The sequence below is a fragment of the Astatotilapia calliptera genome, chromosome 6 (genome assembly GCF_964374335.1).
Source record: "Astatotilapia calliptera chromosome 6, fAstCal68.1, whole genome shotgun sequence".
In the NCBI taxonomy this organism is placed as follows: Eukaryota; Metazoa; Chordata; class Actinopteri; order Cichliformes; family Cichlidae; genus Astatotilapia; species Astatotilapia calliptera.
Genome location: NC_137427.1, coordinates 2,517,987 through 2,536,617, shown reverse-complemented (window position 1 = coordinate 2,536,617; position 18,631 = coordinate 2,517,987). Strand labels below are relative to the sequence as shown.

The 18,631-nt window shown below is 41.0% G+C and overlaps 1 protein-coding gene across 1 annotated transcript in view; it reads right to left on the bottom strand.

Annotated features, from left to right (window-relative positions):
* Positions 1-18,631, bottom strand: part of sorcs3a (sortilin related VPS10 domain containing receptor 3a) — a 255,954-nt gene that overhangs the window by 116,883 nt on the left and 120,440 nt on the right. Inside the window, exon 3 of the mRNA XM_026169671.2 lies at positions 4,156-4,255. Within this exon, the coding sequence (XP_026025456.1) occupies positions 4,156-4,255 (100 nt within the window). The remainder of the gene's footprint in view (positions 1-4,155; positions 4,256-18,631) is intronic.

Below are 18,631 nucleotides of genomic sequence, written 5' to 3'. Positions count from 1 at the left end.
CCTACTAAAAAAATCAGCCTCAAACAATAATTATTCACTTCCAAAATCCCAGTGACCGATAGCATTAGCGAGAGGTGATTAAGATTTCCCTCACAGCATCCACTCGGCCTCGGTGAGGAAGTGGGCGAGTGAGGAGAGTAACAAAACGAAATCGATAAAGGTCGGAGGGATAACCTTTGTGTTTTATCAGCCTGCCGTTGAGTTGTGCATGGGCTATGGCACCAAGACGGAAGCCAGCAGCTGTCGGATGATGAGATGTGGAGGTATGGATCAGAGAGGGAGGAAAAGAGACTCTCTGCAGCAAATGAATCGCATCACGCCAGATCAATTGAGCTTAGTCTTTGTTTGACGGGAGGGTTTAACACAGTTGTCGCAGCACTATGCTCATTAAGCATGGATCAGGACTTAATCGCCAACATTTAGCTATCATGTTTTCACTGTCTCGCTTCCTCAATGGCATTTTAACAGTGCACGTCCTTATTTTTAATTTAACGTAATCCATGAGCTGTTCGATCAAGGATTTAGCACATGGTGAGCATCAGAATACAGCCAAGAAGATTCATGGCAGCTGTCAATTTCAGCGATCTGCACTAAATGTCATTACCATCATTCAAATCTATAATGTGACTTTGTAAAAGGTCACAGCTTCACCTTATTTCTAAAACAATGTAAGCACAAAAGAAAAAACAAAAGCAGTTAACATATAATGGCGCCTTTATTGTGGTTGAAGGAATATCTCAGAGGGCAGCAGACGATTGTATCTCACAGTGACTGATTGGGCACCCAGACGGCTTTTTTATAGAACACGGGCAGACATTAAACACGACGACTCGGATGCAAGAGGCAAAAGATAAATAAAGCAAGTGTTCAGGCAAACTTTCATACATGCACGACGGTAAACCAAAATAATTAGGCCATAGATGAGGTCGAAGAGGCAATCAGCCCACAGGCAGAATGAAACTGGGAAAACATTTGGATTATTGCTAGATTTTTTCCAACGTACGCCGTTACAAACCTGCATTAAAAAAACAAGGACTAATATCAGTTGTTTACATGAGTACACGTGTTATTTTTTCTTTTTCTCGTGTAAGCCGAATAACACAAAGTGTGTCACATCAGCAACCTGAGAGAGAGAGAACCTGAGGGACTACGTTTCTGCTATGCCCTTGATGTGGAATTAAATTTTCTCCACATAAACAGAGAGGAGGAGTGAGTCATGAGGAGCAATCAGCATCGGCTATGATCTGTTCCTCACCTTCACGTGGTTTAGCTCAACACTCTTGGAGATCCTATTAACTCCCATGGCACGCAAACGTATTCAGGGTCAGTACCTTGGCTCGGCCCTGGCATAGTGAGGCTGATGAGCCCGAGCACCTCCACAACAACGAGCACGTTCTCCACACGGCCTGTCGTCACGCTTTGGTTTGTGCCGCACATGAGTCTAACCAAGTAGGCCAATGTAGACAAAAGGATTGTTTCCAAGGATACGTAATCATATTGTTGGGAAAATCTCAGTTCTGACTAAACTTACTTTGAATTGACTGTTTAAATGTTTTAAAGAAAACAATTTTCAGTTCTACGGTCTCGGCGGTCCTGGGTGGCATTTAAAGAAGCCTTTGTGAATATTTTATAGCGACAACTGATTTAACATATAAACACTGTGACAGTGTGAAACCTATTATGACTGTTATTAAGGCCAAACCCTTCCTGCTTAGGTTTAACCTTCTTAACAATGTTCTCAGCTGCAGGAGGGAGCCCACCAGCAAACAGCTGACTTATAATATTTACCTTATAATATAAAGTACCTTCAGATGACTAGTGATGATAGTGCAGTGGTGCTCTTTAGATAATGTGAAGTTCTACATGCATAATCATTAGACAGTCTATGTAAAAGAGACCTTACATAATTGAACCAAACTTTCTGTCGATGTCTTTACTTTGAATTTCACATCTTAGATGGAAAATAATCTAAAATGTTATTCTTCATACTGTAACAGTTGCAAAAAGGCATAAAAGGCAATAGGACTCTTGTACAATACTATTAAAATAATAATAATAATAATAATAATAATAATAAACAAAATAATGACTCACATAAAACATACTTTAACTATCTGTACTAACCTGCGACTCCAAAGTGTGACTTGTTATTCCAGCTAACAGCCCGTCGAGCTCCACGTAAACAGCATTATTGTCCCCGGCCATAAATACCAGATAAACTGATCATCTTACTGCTTTCCAAACTTTATTTTTGCCATATGCATACGGTAGTTGCCGCGTTGTGCCGAGAGAGCTGGGTCGATATATATTTATGTACAGAATACTGTAAATTGACTGAAAACACATGGATTCAGAAACAGCTCTGGTTCCCTTTAGGCTACAGGTCGAAGAGACTCCGACTGTAGCTTTGCTGCTTGGAGCACACTCTTGGCTATGATTTCACTTGCCTATCAAATTTTTGCTTGGAGCACCAGATGCGTGATGTTCAACACATGAGGGAATATCAGAGTTGCAGCCTGATGCTAAAGGCTTTGGATCTCAATATAAAAGTGTAGGGATTTAATATCCCTCCTGCTTGACAGACATGACCTGTAACCCTAAAGATAGAACAATGACCAAAACCCTAAATGATTGGGTATTAATTAGCACATTTCATTTTAGCTGGAGTTAGACAGATGGATAGAAAAACATATTCGTAGATTATCAGAAAACAATAAAAATCAATGCTTGACAGAACTCTCTGGCAAATGAAAAACACTGGCAGATGGTTGGCAGCTGGCAGTGGTCATGGGTTTGTTTTTGGGGGGCTTGAAATTCTTAAAATTCCACTTAGATTGTTGCCAGAAACATTCTTATAGAGCAAGGACTCACTGTACATAGTTTCCTAACTAATAGACAGACGATTTTATCCACAAGCAAACTCACATAAGATTTTCAATTTCAGATGCCAATAATAATAATAATATCGAATAACCTATGTTACCTAGTATTCTATTTAATACCTCAACTTGTAAACACAGCATTTAGCAATGAGCACTGATTTAATCCTACCTGTAAAAGCCACAGAGGTATGTCATATAAACCAGGCAGCTGCTCCAAAGATAAACACTGCTTTCAATTACCAAACAGACCTGTTCTGTCTGTATTCTGTCTCTGTCAATAAACCTCAAGACTTTCTGCTGATGTTCCCATTGAAAAGCCTCAAAATGAGCTGATTCGCTTAAAACTATGATTTGTCAAGTTCAATACAGATTCTTAACCTCTAAACATCCATCACACAACCAATTATGATGGTACCTTTCAGATCGCGTCTCCTCAAAGTTCTTCTGTTATAATATTTCCATTTGGGTTTGCCAAACAGCAGTAGATGTGGCCCTAATCCTACCAGGTCTAAACAGGTCGTGGACAGTCTTCAGGCGACCTGCACGTTAATCTGTTAAGCAATAAATTCTTATCCGGTTAGATTCAAAATGTGACCATGATGTGTTTAAATTCCCTGCAGATCAGCTTATTTATTTAAGTGCACAACACACACAGCTCGGTGGTCTCAGTTCTACATGAGTCTCTAAGCTGCAGTCAGGTACTTAAATCGACAGTAAATATGAGTGCAACAACTGGGATGTTATAGTTGTAGCTATAGAAATCCTAATAGATATTTTAACTAGTGTCAATATAAACATGATATTTCTTCATGGGGAGTAAAGGATTTGATAGTTTATTTATTCAGAGTTTTGCGTTGTAGTGATGAAAAAGTCTGAATTTCATATTTGTTCTAAATAAATCATCTTTGTGAGTCTCAGTGCCCTTTTCTTATTGGCTTTTCCTAAAAAATGTGCTTTGAAAACAAAAACCAAAGCAAGAAATAAAGTAATCGTGCCAATTACAATGTTTTTACTAAAATTTGTCTTAAGTTCCACTGACAGTGCTGAAACCAAAATAAAACGGGCAAAATAGACATTAGAGTTATTTAGTGAATAGAAATAGTTTTCTCTGAAAAGAAGGCTCTCGGGAGAGCAGACTGATGAGTATGACATGGCTCAGGTTGTACTGATGGAATTAGGCCTGTGCAAATGTAATCATACCCAATTCATTAAAGGAAAACATGTCAAAGTATTTCCACTGATGAGCAACTTTTGTGATAAATGAACGTCTCACCTTTCTCTTGTTAGACGGACAGACGTATAAGTAACTTAGGACAGTCTTGGATCCAACTTTGTCATTCATTCTCTCATATGTGGAGCCGTAATCGGTGGATCTGAAAGAGAAGAAGCCGTCGGAAGCGTGAAAACACTGCTGTGGATAACCCCACTGGAAGTTTGAATGCATGAGTAAACAAACAGATGAAGGATTCCTGGGACATTGAGCAATTCGTGTCAAATAAATTTCATTTGCAAGCGATGAAAAGGAATGCGATATCACACGCAATGGTAACACAACATGCAGGATAAAGGCCGGTATGCCACTCTATATAGCTGCTCTGTGCTGGACCGAAACCTCTGGCAATAGAACAAGAGAAGGTTAACCAATCATCTATAGCTGCCAACGAAAATGATCCATTCAAAAACGTCTAGGGACCTGGCACTATAAATAATTAATTCTCTCCTGATGACTACTATGAAATAAAATATGACGAGTGCAAAAACATGTGGATGTTCCTGAACCCTCCAGCTTTAATAATTTAACAGTGGGAATGAGCCTGTTAGCCAGCCTAGTCCCTAGAAACTCCACATGAATCCATCATCACTAGTAACTACCAAATCCGCCTTCAAGTAGCATATTACAGCTTTTACAGCCCTGTTCTGGCTTTTTCTTTTTTTTCGTGGGAGCTATATTCATACCCCGGATTTCTCTCTGTGGGGAAAGGAGCACCCACACACCTCTGCCGCATATCTCCCGTTTGGATTTGCAGTCTACTTCAAGTTATGTGGAAAGTGAAGATGATACCTATTTCCAGATTCTTTCCTTTTTCAGTCCAGCTTGTGTTCCTTCAGCGGGAACGGGCTTTCAAGGAAATTGCAAAGAGATGTCTCTCATTCTAATTCATCTCAGAATGCCTGAGAGTCACAGCAGTTGCTATGATTACAAAGCACAATAATGAGTCAGATGGACAGCGTCGTTTCCACAGCATATTAAGGTGAGGTGTGGGGAGAAGTGTTGCACTGAGAATGATCCTGATTTGGAGCGTGAGCTGTGAGCCTATGTGCTTAGACTCTGTATTCCACCGTCGGAGAATGCATAAGTAACGTTAAAACATGCAGCACGCTGGTCTTGGTATAAGCGCACACCAAGCATGCAATCATCATCATCATCGTCTAGTCATCTCAATGCAAGTTGATAATATCTTTGATGAGCCAACAGGAGAAAGTCAGATCATGATTAGCTGTGACCTCCCAGATGACTCACGCTCTGTACAAGAAGGCTAATTATTATGAAAGGAAAATAAGCTGATTATTATACAAGATGACAAAAGAAAGCTACACACATACTTTTAGACCAGTTCATAGATGGGAAATGTAAATAGGGATACAGCGTTTCCAACTTGACAGCAATTTAGAGTCCAGAATACAGGAATGCCCAATTGTTACTCTGAACTATATCCTGAAAGGGAAAAATTGTAATCCAGCTTCTTTCTGTAAAGAAGGATACTAGAATTTGTCCTCACTGAGACCTTGTGAGAGTATTAAGGTCTTTAGGTCTTAATCAGGGTCTCCATCCTTTCATGTTCTACTCCTGCAAGGTTGTCCAACTCCAGTCCTCGGGAGCTACCATCCTGCAGCTTTTAGACGCATCCTTGTTCCAACACACCTGAATCAAATGAATGGCTTGTTATCATGCCTTTGCCAAACTTGATGGCATGCCGAAGAGGTAATCCAACCATTTGATTCAGCTGTGTTGGAGTAGGGATGCATCTAAAAGCTGCAGGACAGTAGCTCTCGAGGACTGGAGTTGGACACCCCTGTCTGCATGCTAATGACCAACTCTTGGGGGTTTTCACTGTAGCCATGATATGCCGATGGCAAATAAAATATATCTCTTTCAACACTTCAACAAACCAGCAAGCCAAAAACGCCAAAGAAAAATACAATACATCATTTGATCTCCACATGGCCTGTTTAACTACACCAGGGGTGTCCAATTCCAGGCTTCAAGGACCGGTTTCCTGCAGGTTTTAGATCTCACCCTGAATCAAATGAGTTATTCATCACCAGACCCCTGGAGGACTTCAAGACATTTAAATCAGCTGTGTTGGATCAAGGACACATCTAAAACCTGCAGGTCCTTGAGGCCTGGAGTTGGAAACCCCTGACCTACACAAACCTGAAGCCTGCTCAGACCTGAATGACTTTTGACTTGATTAGTGAACTATTTGAGGCTTTCTAGCAACCAGATAGCGTCAGGTACCAAAAATGTGTCCCTTTGGTTAAAGCATTTTAATGCAGCACTTCTCAGATTTGCAAAAACTGCAAAAATCTGAAATGTGCTGGTTTCACAAGTTTCCTAAAATGTTAGAAAATGTATCTTACTGCTGTTGAACCTGGGATAAAACCTAGTTTCAGCGACAAATGCACTGAGATGTTTTTCACCACTGATGGGGCCACTGAGCAATGTGTTGATTGCAAGGCCCCCTGACTTGTTTATATGCCATTCATGCAAATGAACAGGTGGATGGTTTTATACGCTCCTGCTGCGTTATTGAAATGTAGTGGCAGTAACATGTTAACAAAGTTGGAACCAAACGCATCTGAAAAGGAGAATTTTTTTTTAATCCTCGTTTAATGCTCTTAAGATGTGTCATAATAAATTAAAGGCACATGCTTTTTACTATGTACACACAAAATACACTCATTAGAACCACCTTTCATGAAAAGTCTGCATGCTGCCTAATTCATTAAATCGAATGGCCCTGCCATCAAGATTACCTTGGTGAATCTTTTGCAGGGGTCTAGGACAGGGGTGGGCAATTCCAGGCCTCGAGGGCCGGTGTCCTGCAGGTTTTAGATCTCACCTTGGGTCAACACACCTGAATCACATGATTAGTTTGTTACCAGGCCTCTGGAGAACTACAGGACATGTTGAGGAGCTAATTTAGGTATTTAAATCAGCTGTGTTGGTTCAAGGACACATCTAAAACCTGCAGGGACACCGGCCCTCGAGGCCTAGAGTTGCCCACCCCTGGTCTAGGAGATAGCACGTACAGAGAAGAGTTATTTATTTTATATTTTAGTTAAATTAAGTTTGCAGGTCCTGCCTGCCACTTCAGCTGAGGTCAAGTTAAAGCTGTGATTTGACAAGCACAATCACATTTTGTGCAATTAAATTAAGGCGAACTGAAAGTATTTCTTATAGGCTCAGAGTGTGTTTTCAGCCAAATTTGGCCGGTCCTTGCGCCTCTAATCACATTAAGTGTTCAGGAACTGACAAGTCCAATTTGACCTGAGCTGTACTTTTAAGGATTCTCAGTGATGCAGAGAGGATTATCCATGCTTACATTTCATAGTACATCAATTACTGCATTGTGTTGTTTCACTAAAATAGACCTAATACTTATATTGTTTCTATAGAGGTCCGGCTTAAAAGCCACATTGTGTCTAAGATTCTCTTCAGTGGCTGCTTGTATTTAATACTTATGAATTTATTTATTACTTGAAAGCACTGAGAACATTTTGTTTCTCCATAGATGTGAAGCCTCTTCTGCCTTGTTTTGTCCCTGCCTGATTTCTTTTCTGCATATTTGTCACACATTCAGGTCATCAGACTGATTTCAAATTTTGATATCACGCAAAGATGAACTGAATGCAGGGATTTATCTCCGTGTGAAACCTTACACTTGCCTTTCAAACGTGTTCACCTCTAAGTCAGTCAGCTTTCTAAAAACATGTTTGAAATCACAGTTAATTAATGATATGAATGATATGAATTAATAAAGAGGTTTGGATATTTTTTCCCTCAATAAAAGAATCATCAACTGCATTTTGTGTTTACTCAGGTTATCTTTGTCTGTCGTTAACATTGGTTTCATGACCTAATGACACTGATTATGTCTCCCTCCAACCAGCTCCCTGAGCCTGGTTCTGCCAGAGGTTTCCTTCTGTCAAAAGGGAGTTTTTCCTTCCCACCATCGCCAAGTGCTTGCTCACAGGAGGTCATGTAATTGTTGGGTTCTTCTTTGTTTCATTACAATATAAATCATTGTTGTTGTGATTTGGTGCTATATAAATAAAAACAAACTGAATTGAATTAAAACTTGTGTGACAAAGATGCAAAGGTGCAAATGCATCTTCACAGCGCTGTATAGATGTAGAGTATGTGGAACTGAGGAAAAAATGACCCATTAATGATGGATTTTATAGATTTCACTCTAGCGTTGGCTCAGATATCACCTTCAGCATGGTCATAATGAAAGTAGATCTGTACAGCAAGATGAATCCAGCTGCCATCCTTTGCAGTGATAGCCCAAAAGGATCATATCTGAGGAGACACGCTGCTTCCTATTTGCCTTTTGCAGCACAGCTGCAACCATGGAGTTGAGCTCTATTGGAAGGTGAACATTCAGTGAAGTAAAACAACGTTTGCTTATTTTTTTAGAGACTGAGCCTGTCCAGGTATGCTACAAGATACTGCACCTCATTGTTTATGTCTAGTAAAAGCATTTAATATCAATGCAGAAAAAAGAGCCTCATTTATGTATAGAAACTGAAATTCTTTTTATTCAGATAAATCACAGCCTCCATGTAACATTAAAAAAAGAGTTTCAGTTGGCTAACGCTAACCATACCATATCATCTTATTAATAAAATAATTTCCATAGGCGTGTAAGACTTGGTTGATACTTTTATACATTGAAGAATTTGTATTTTATCACTGAGGTGGTGAAACTTTAGATACATATAACTAGTTAAGTAGATACATTTCCTTGTAGTAACTTAAGATTAAAGGGAAAAAAGTTAATATCAGTCTACAATGGTAACTTTGGTGTAACAGGGCAGTCCTCACCCCACCCCCACCCGCCATGCACTATACAAGCACATTTACAAAGCTCCATTCACTGATTGAACTGACTAAAGCACAAGCTGCTTTCACCGTGTCCTAAAAACAATTAGTCTCCGGCACTGCGGTGCCTTACACGAGTTTGAGCTGTGTTCAAATGTTTTGTATCACAGGTTGTTATTGCAGGTGATCAGATGGAGAACACAGTGGGGGCAAATGGGTTGAAAGGAACATTTTCCTTTCCCCCCCAATCCTATAAACACACTCCCTGATGTTTCACGAGTGACTGAGCTGATGGAGGTCCGTGAGCAGTAACAAGACCACAGACACTCGAAATTGCCAATTCTCTTTTGGTTGAACAACTTCATTCTTCTTGGCTAGAAAATGACATTTTATGAAATCTGCGTCCAGCTTTTGAGTTCAGTAAAAGTCTGAAGATAATTAATGTGATTGTGATATTTATCTGAACTTCTGGATTTCAAAACACTTGTTTTAATCTGGTTTCCCCTCCCCTTGTTGGTTCAGTCCACCGAGAAGCTTGTACGTCTTGTTTCGTCCTGTTGGTAAGATGAGAAAAGAAAAATAAAGAAAAAGGAGGCATAGTCCCAGAGACGGTGTCTAATGGGAATCCAGGAAAGAAAGACAACTACTGCCTATTGCTGCTATTTTGAATGTTCAACAAATTTTCAATTTGAAGCACAATATAAGTTTCTTTCTTACACCTGCTTCCATTTCTGTTGAGTCGTGCAGTTTCTGTGGAATTAATGCTTGTTTCAGGCCTGTGGTGAAAGATAGCAGCTTGGGATATTTTTGTGACTATCGGTAAAGGAGATTAAGGCAGATTTGACTCAGGATGTTACATCAGACTCTCCTGAGTGCAGGATTCTCTGTAAGTCTGACTAAACAGACTTACTATACTGGTGAGAGCATAATCGATTACACAATATTCAAGGCCTCTGTCAGCCTCTATACTTTAAAGCTTTAAAAGAAAATCCCAGATTTTCTAAGTATGCCAGGCAAACATGTATCCTGGAAAATACTGAAATGGAATCTTCTATATCAGTCACAAAGTGGAGGTCACAAAGTGAAGTCCTTCCATTTTTTAAAAGAGCCATAAAAAGAGATGCAGTGCTGAGGATCACAGTGTGGGAACATCAAATGACTGGAATAAAAGGCAGACAGAAATTGCATTAGGGAATGTTTGTGAGGTTTTGCCAGATGGCTGCCAGTAAAGCAGAACAATTCAGCGTTGGTGTACAACACGGTTGACCGTGCTCTGGGGAGACAGAGAAAAAAGCCATGCACTTCAAAGACTGTGGAGACTGAAGGATGAAAACTTCAACCAAATCATCTTAGTTTCTCAAGCTTGTACAAACAAAGCACATCACCCTGAAGCATACAGGAATTAAAGGAAACTGAAGTCTGCTGCAGTGCAGTTCCAAAGGAAAAAACAAAAAACTATCCGACTCTTTGTAAACCTGACACTGCGTTACTTGCTATAAAGTTCAATCTGTTTGTGAATGTATGCATGCACATATACAACAGCAAAGAGACCCGGCAAGAACTGAAAACACCAAATCAATATTCATCAAGGGTCTAAACATAAAAGCATCATCAGGTGGCTGCCAAAGCCAAATGGCAACAACTCAGTTATCCTCAGAAAATGAGTCCAACGCAGACACAGAAGCCTCAGAGAGCAAGAAAGTCAAGAAATAGGAAAAATTTTTCTCAGCAGAGAACCCTGCAGCAAAATCAAGCCCGAAGACTCGGAACACTCACTGACTGATGCGCTCGAAAAACATTCTCGGCGCTGGTGAACCGAAGCGTTCTATGCAGTGCTGAAGGGTCAGAGGTAGAGACGCCTGAATGAGTCGCAGACATTTCCACTGCAATTGTCTGAATTGTTGCGGTCTTTTGTTCCAGGGACAGACTCTTGGGGCATGACAAAGCCAATTCTGCTCTCGCCATAGGTCCTCGACACAAGCTCACTCTCTGGATAGTATCAAGGGAACTTTGGGTGACCACGGAAAGAACTAAACAGAGCCGTTGCCAGAGCTGAAATTCCCATCATTAACCCCCACCGCTATCCAAGCCCCAGCTCAAAAGTCTGATGTTTCCTCAATGATGATGATGGAGCGTGTCACTGCAAATGCAATTTAGCCACAAAATACAAAGAATCATGAACCTCACTGGGTGTTTCAAGAGGATGTGTGTGAAAAGAAGAAAGCAGATCCAAATGTACTTGGGCCAGAGGGGCCTAGCATGCGTATTGTGAGAACAAACCAAATACAGAGATTGTCTCTTCACCTGTGTTTGGCTTTTCAAGCCAGTTCTTATTCAAAATAGTCAAATATTGCTGTTTTCTCAAAGGTGCTCACATCTCAAAACTAAGAAAAAGATGCTCTTTTGCATTTATGCTGTGACATACTGTGTTTATGGCCAAAGCAAGGCAGCTGTTTAACTCCCAATTCACCATAAATAAAGCACAAATGTTTTAGTAAGCCAAAATTAATCAAAATGTTCAACCACTTAAACTCATTTAGTGATCAGAAATAAGAAATACCTGTAATTTGGCCTCTTAATCAACAAATAATAATGTGTTTTACTCTTTTTTTTCCATCCTTTTTTTAAAACAGTGAACTTTAATAAATATTTAGTATTAAAAAACATCTTTAATTAAAGAGCTTGTGGTGGATTAACCATTAAAGAAACATATAAAAAGTGTCAATTATCAATACTGTTAATTTAGAGCAGCTGTGGAATAAAGCTTCATTTGGTTGGTGGTCTAATGAAGCTGTTAACCTCTTGTTACCCTTTTACATTTAAAAGCACTTGCTAGGTTTAATTTTTCAGTGTGATGTTTTGAAATGGTGCGTTATAACCTAAACCACAGTAAGCTAAAATGTTATTAATAGGTGACCTGTAACAGTGAAGATACAAAGAGCAGAGATAGTGACAGTGAACGAGATTAAACACTTTGATCCAATCATCGAAAACCGAGGACACCGCACAAGAGAGATGAAGAAAAGACTGCAGGCAGGGTGGGGTGGGTGGAGACGAGTGTCAGGGGTGATTTGTGACAGAAGGTTAGCAGCTAGAGTGAAAGGGAAGGTTTACAAGATGGTAGTGAGACTCGCTATGATGCATGGATTGGTGACGGTGAAACTAACAAAAGCACAGGAGGCGAGAGCTGTTAAAATTTTCATTGGGAGTGCCCCGAATGGACAATATTGGAAATTAGTATATCAGAGGGACAGCTCAGGTTTGGAGATGACATTCGAGAGACAAGGCTGAGGTGGGATAGTCGATATACTGGACAAAGGATATTGAATATGGAGCTGCAGGGCAGGAGGGAAAGAAGAAGACCACAAAGAAGATTCATGGATGTAGTGAAGGAGGCCATGCAGAAGGTTGGGGTGATGGACAGAGATGGTAAGGATTGAATGAGATGAGACAGAAGAAGAAGAATCAGCCAATGAAAACAAAGTAAATCAGAAACCCCCAAAAAGACAAACAAAGATATCACAGCCATTCCTTCAACTCCCTAATGATGATGTCACGGCTCGGATGGCCGATGTGTTTGAGGTGTGAACCCAAAAGCAGACACGGGAGAACAAAAATAAGTATAAGAAAAACTGAGCTGTTTGTTTTTTGTTCGATATCATAATTAACAAACTGTGATGAGAAACATGAACCTGAACCAAAGCATGAAAGTAATCCTGAGACTTGAAGTACATGACATGAGACAAACAGACAACCTGACACTGGACAGAGGGAGACAAAGGATGTAAATACACAGAAGGGTAACGAGGGAAGTGGAAATACCTGCGGAAATAAAATGAAACACACGGAACATGTAAACACAAGACTTTCAAAATAAAACAGGAAACATGGAGAGACCTGGGACACTGTTGGCCGGCTGTGTACTTTTGTTGTGCTCTGTCTTTAAGTCTCTGCAGGTTCCTGATTGGAAAAGCTGACGGCGGCTGATTGGTTCCTGATCATGTGGCTCTTTTCAGAATCCCTCACCAGCAGTTGTGCTGGGCAGCCACTGCCAGCGGCAGCAGCAGACCTGACCCTGGCTTCCAAAACCTGTGACCTTTATGTTTGAGATTCTTGTGACTTACCGAGCTTTGTATATAGTGTGTACATTAGCTTTCACTTGTAAATAGCACATTGTAAATAGCACTGAAACAGATAGGGTGAGCTGCCTTATTATTTTTCCTTGTACTGTTTTCTCCTGTTTATTTCAGTGAGGGAGTTAAGTGTGGCATTTGTCCTTTGTTTCACATAGGGTTTTAGAAAGCAGCACCTCTCCTGACTTAGCTTGTTCTGTTTGTTATTTTGGCCTTTGTTCACCCCGGAGCTTCATTTTCAGTGTACACAAATAAACCACCGTTCACCAAGAAATAGTTTTTTCTGTGTATGGTTTTAGGGCCCAGGGCGGGGTCACTTCCTTTTTTAACTCTTATGTTACGTTCCTGTACCCCTAGACTGGGGGGTAACAAAGTGGGGGCTCGTCCGCTCTTTTCTTTTGCCATTCTTTTTGCTCATTGTGTTTTGTAGGTTGCCTACAGTTTTTGGTTGGCAGTTTTCTTGTAGTGTTGGGGGTAAAATAGCCACAATGACTTTTGACGTGGATGATTTTGCACAACAACCCACCATGGATACGTTGGATCAATAAAAGGCAGAAATTAAGCAGTGTCTGACAGCACAGCTGTTGGATAAAGGGGTAATTGCGAAGTTGAAACCTCGGCCGGTTGATGCGACTGGAGGTTTGGTGGTGGATGTGGGAGCAGAAGCTGCTGCAACCATCCCACAAGCTGCCAGTGGAGGGATGACACCAGGGGCGGAGGCTCCTGCTGCCATTCAGGTCCCAAACGTTAGCCCAGTTGGACAATTACCAGGGTTGGGTATGGAGGATCTCAGGCTCGCCCTTCGCCTGAAAGAGGTGGAGCTTGAGGCTAAAGCCAAAGAAGTTGAGCTTATGCATCTCCGCATAAGGGCTATGGAGCTGGATCCCTCCAGACAACGCGTTGTTACCTCTACCCCAGTGAGTAAAATTGTGAGTAAACCTCCTGATTCATTCTCCTCTGATCAGTTTGATGCAAGCAAGCAAATTGCTTTAGTGCCACCTTTCAGAGAAAGTGAGGTTGACTCTTTCTTTAATGCCTTTGAGCGCATCGCAACCACTTTTAAATGGCCCAAGGATGTGTCGAGGATGTGTGGAGTTTGTTATTGCAATGTCAATTTTGTCGCTAGCTTGACAAAAGATACAGGGAGAGGGACACAGAGGAGAGAGACAGATGGGGAACCTACATAGACGAGGAGATAACACCTAAGATGAACTAATAATAACCCCAGAACTTAACATTATCTCATAAGTACTCAAAAATCAAATCACTCTGCTGCTGATGCTGCAGGTGTATCAACCCACTGAGACCAAAGGAAAGCTTGTAAGTATCTGTGGAACACAGTATTTAATGCTTTGAGATGAGAACTTGGTTCCCTGGTTAATGTACCTCCACTCCAAAGACAGGCCACTGAGCTAAACCTGCTTTTTAGGAACTTCTTTGTTGACTTTCAGGTGAATTGTTTTCTCTATAGGTTAAAACTAAAAGAAATTTCATTGAAAAGTTTGATTTTTTCCCCCCAATCATCTAGATTTTACATACACACTGACAACAAAGACAGTCAAGAGATTAAAGGAATTCTCTGGGCAATTGATCTTCATATTCACCAGATTTGAGTCCTAATGAAGTCCTATGGGAGACTGTGGTGCTATAAAACATCATAATTAAGGCAAACAAAGTATGGCTACGATAGACTAAGACAGCGATTGCACCAAAGCTTGTTCAGTCTTTGTGCTGTAGGTAGCAGCTAGTTTATTCCCAGTGAGACATAAAGATTACTTCCACCAGTTTATACAGATGTTTTAGGCTTGGACACTGTAAAGAAAGTAAAGACTAATAAAAACAGTTAGCAACAGATCATTAACAGCTGGAGCTTTTTCTGTAGTTGGCAGTAAGAATCTCACAACATCAGGAACATTGCCACATGTTCCTGCTTTAGACTGAAAAGACCACAGAAGGAGGAAGAAGTGCTAGAGTTAGGTGAGGTTTTCATGCATAAATAGATGGACAACACCAGCTCACCCAGACTTGGTCTCATCAATCGTCATGCCTAAGTCACATGTTGTTCTGTGACGTTGCTGTTCTGTGCATCAAAATAATGTCGTTTGTCTAGCTAATTTTCTCTGATTGTTGTTTATTGTTTACAGGTCGGGATTCAGTGTCATCAAAGTGTGTTTCAAAGATATCTGTCCCAGTTTTAACCTACAGTAGAAGTATAGACGGCTAGATGAATTGAGGATCAATGAGCCCTGGGTCAGAACTGCTTGTGTTGTAGACCAAAAGGTCTCTGTGCGATTGCCCTGCAGCGACTGGCGACCTGTCCTGGGTATTTGTTTGCCATTTATTCTGAGACATGGAAAAAAAGGCTCAAGTTTCACAGTTAGGCCAAGCAGGAAGAAGCAAGCACTGAAAATAAATGGATGCATGAGTTGCCCAAGGCAATTAGTCTGTTTCTTGGAGCCAAGACTGCTTCAGTCAACCAGTGGATTAATACGCGCTTTAATCCGAAACACTAAGCAGGCGCTCCAGACAGAATTCAGGCAGAAACACTGTTGTCATACTTCAGCGTTAGGGTAACTACAATTGTCTTCGCCATGTTGGTTTCATTTAAAGCAGCCTCCCTCACCAACCATTTCAGATTAAGTTGTTCTAAAAATATGTAATCCTCAAGGGAAGGAAAAGAGAACAAAGTCAGGGGGAAAAACTGTAATTCAGTGATAATTGGTGCTGCATACCAAGAGTCTGAAGGTTGAGATGTATCATAGAGTTAATTGGAATGAGTCTGTGAATCAGCAGATTTTTAAAAATAGAATATAGATTTAGTTTGCTTAACAACACATGCAATTTATTTAGTTATGTGTTTTTATTCATACTCCATGTTGGATGTTTGCACCGAGGGATGTATCTGTGCAAATGTATTATATCGCTTGTGTCTCAGATTAGGCACTACTGCATATCTATACATAGTTTCACATCTTTTCAGCCCTTTCCAGATACTATACTGATGGTTTAACTGTGGTGAAGGTGTGAAATGTTACTACCACGTACCAAGGTGGAAGTTCTGCAGTTTGTGAGCTGCTGTTTTTATTTCATGTGGATCCAACTCTAAGCTTTAATAAAACTAAAGTGGATGAGCTTTTTAAAAAATAAAAAATAAAAAAACACCCACTACAACGTTGTTATGAAGAAGTAATTAGCTAGAGAGGCTAAAGCTATTTTTGTACCAAGCTCTAAACATATTTCATGTTGCTGTAAAGGTGGGTCTTTTAACATGGGGGTCTAGGGGATTGACTCACTCTTGGAATCAGACTCAAGCAACCATTTAAGGAACTGCAGTTTTTATCATATTTCCACTTGTTTCTTTTTTCAGAAACAGAAGCTGCAGCTTGTATAATGGCTTTTTGCTGGTGCATATTTAATGTTTTTCTATTATCCTGCCCCACTCCACACCACTGTCTCTTAACCAAAAGACATACAATTATGTTTCTACATTTCTGAAAATGTCAACAAAAAACAAACATTGTAAAGTCAGCAAAGGAAATATATCCCAAAAGGTTGATTCTGACTGCAGGTTTCCCCAACCTTAAAGACCAGTCTATTTACACCTACAGGCCAGTGGACACTCTTCCAAGGATGAGGATGTAACATCCTGGACAGCAAGGAACGCTGGTTTGAGCGCAGAGTCAAGGAGGCCATTTATGTGAAAAGGGAAAGACCATCTCTGAATCGAGGAGGGGCCTAAGGGTACATCTGTCACCATCTTACAATGCTGTGATTGCAGCCATTCCCTCAACTCTCTGTGAATGGTACTCATGGCCATTGATCAGTGGTCTTTGATCAGTGGTTGTTGATCAATGGTCATGAGAATTTGCATATCAGATCAAGGAAATGACCTCAAAGCCCAGTGTTCATTCAGTGAGCTAGTTTCAGTTATTATGCAAAATACTGTTTATAAGGTTGGAAACCTGCAGTCAGCTGAGACTGAAGAAGTCACTTGGACGAGTGTCGAAACGTTTCTCCCTCTGAAAACATCCAGATGAACCTTTCGGTGTGATTGAGCATGCATCAAGACAATCTGCAAAATAATTTTGATACTGAATGTAATCATGGTGTCACATATGTATATAATTACATATACCATTCATCCAGTCATCCACATCAGGGTTGAGATGGAGCCTCCCAGCTGTCAAAGAGCGGGGGGGTAAACCCTGGGCTAACCCTAGCCCGGCCAAATGGCAGCTTTGAACCAAGACCTTCTTGCTGTGAGGCAACAGTGCTAACCACAGTTTCACTGCACCACCATGCTGCCCTGAAATTGATTATATAAAATTGTATCCACACACACACGGACCAGTACCTCCTCTTTGACTCCCATCACCCTCTGGAACACAAACTTGGAGTAATCAGGACCCTACACCACCGGGCAGAACATGTTCCCTCTAAGCCTGAAGGGAAAAAGCAGGAACACACACATGTAAAGGAAGCACTCAAAACGTGCGGCTATCCTAAATGGGCGTTCTTAAAGTCAGAAAAGAGGCACAGAAAAGAAGACCAGACACCAGCGAGGGAGGATAAGGAGGACAGACGCAGCAACACTGTCATCCCCTATCAGAGTTTTCTCCAAGCATGACATCCCGGTGCATTTCAGACCCAGCAACACACTCAGACACAAACTGGTTCACCCGAAAGACAAAGCGCCAAAACACAAACTTAACAATGTGGTGTATGCTGTACAGTGCAGCGAGGAATGCTCAGACCTCTACATTGGAGAGACCAAACAGCCACTTCACAAGCGCATGGCACAACACAGAAGAGCCACCTCCACAGGACAAGACTCAGCAGTCCATCTGCATCTAAAGGTCAAAGGTCACTCTTTCGAGGATGCCAATGTTCACATTTTGGACAGAGAGGACAGATGGTTTGAAAGAGGAGTGAAAGAAGCATCTATGTCCACTGTGAGCGACCATCTTTGAACAGAGGCGGTGGTTTACGACACCAACTCTCTGCCATCTATAATCCAGTTTTGAGATCCCTTCCCAGACGCCTTAACGCCCACTCACATCCTGGGCCATCTGACCTCAGGAATTCGCATGATAAGGTGGGGCCAGGTTTCACAATGAACACACCCGAAACTCTGGCTGATTGGGACCCACGCCCAGTTTCCCACCTTGGCTCAGGCGATTAGAGGATCATCAGGGGTCCTTTTGTCCCTCTGTGGGGGGTCACTCCCACTAGGTTTATATCTGGGACTCTCCACCATTTGACCTTAGAACTGAAGAAGCTTCTCGGATGAGAGGTGAAACGTCTTCAAGTAACTTAAAGAAGTCCAGACGCTTTTCTTTGCAAGCTCCTTTGACTACGATGACCTGGATGACTGAGAACCTTCACATAGATGCATTTTAAATGTTTTGACATCATCTTTTTCAAATCATTCTGATTCTGTCACAAGTTTTGCTTATATAAGAATCAGACAATACCTAGAAATTATGGTGCTCTTTCAGCTCTCATAC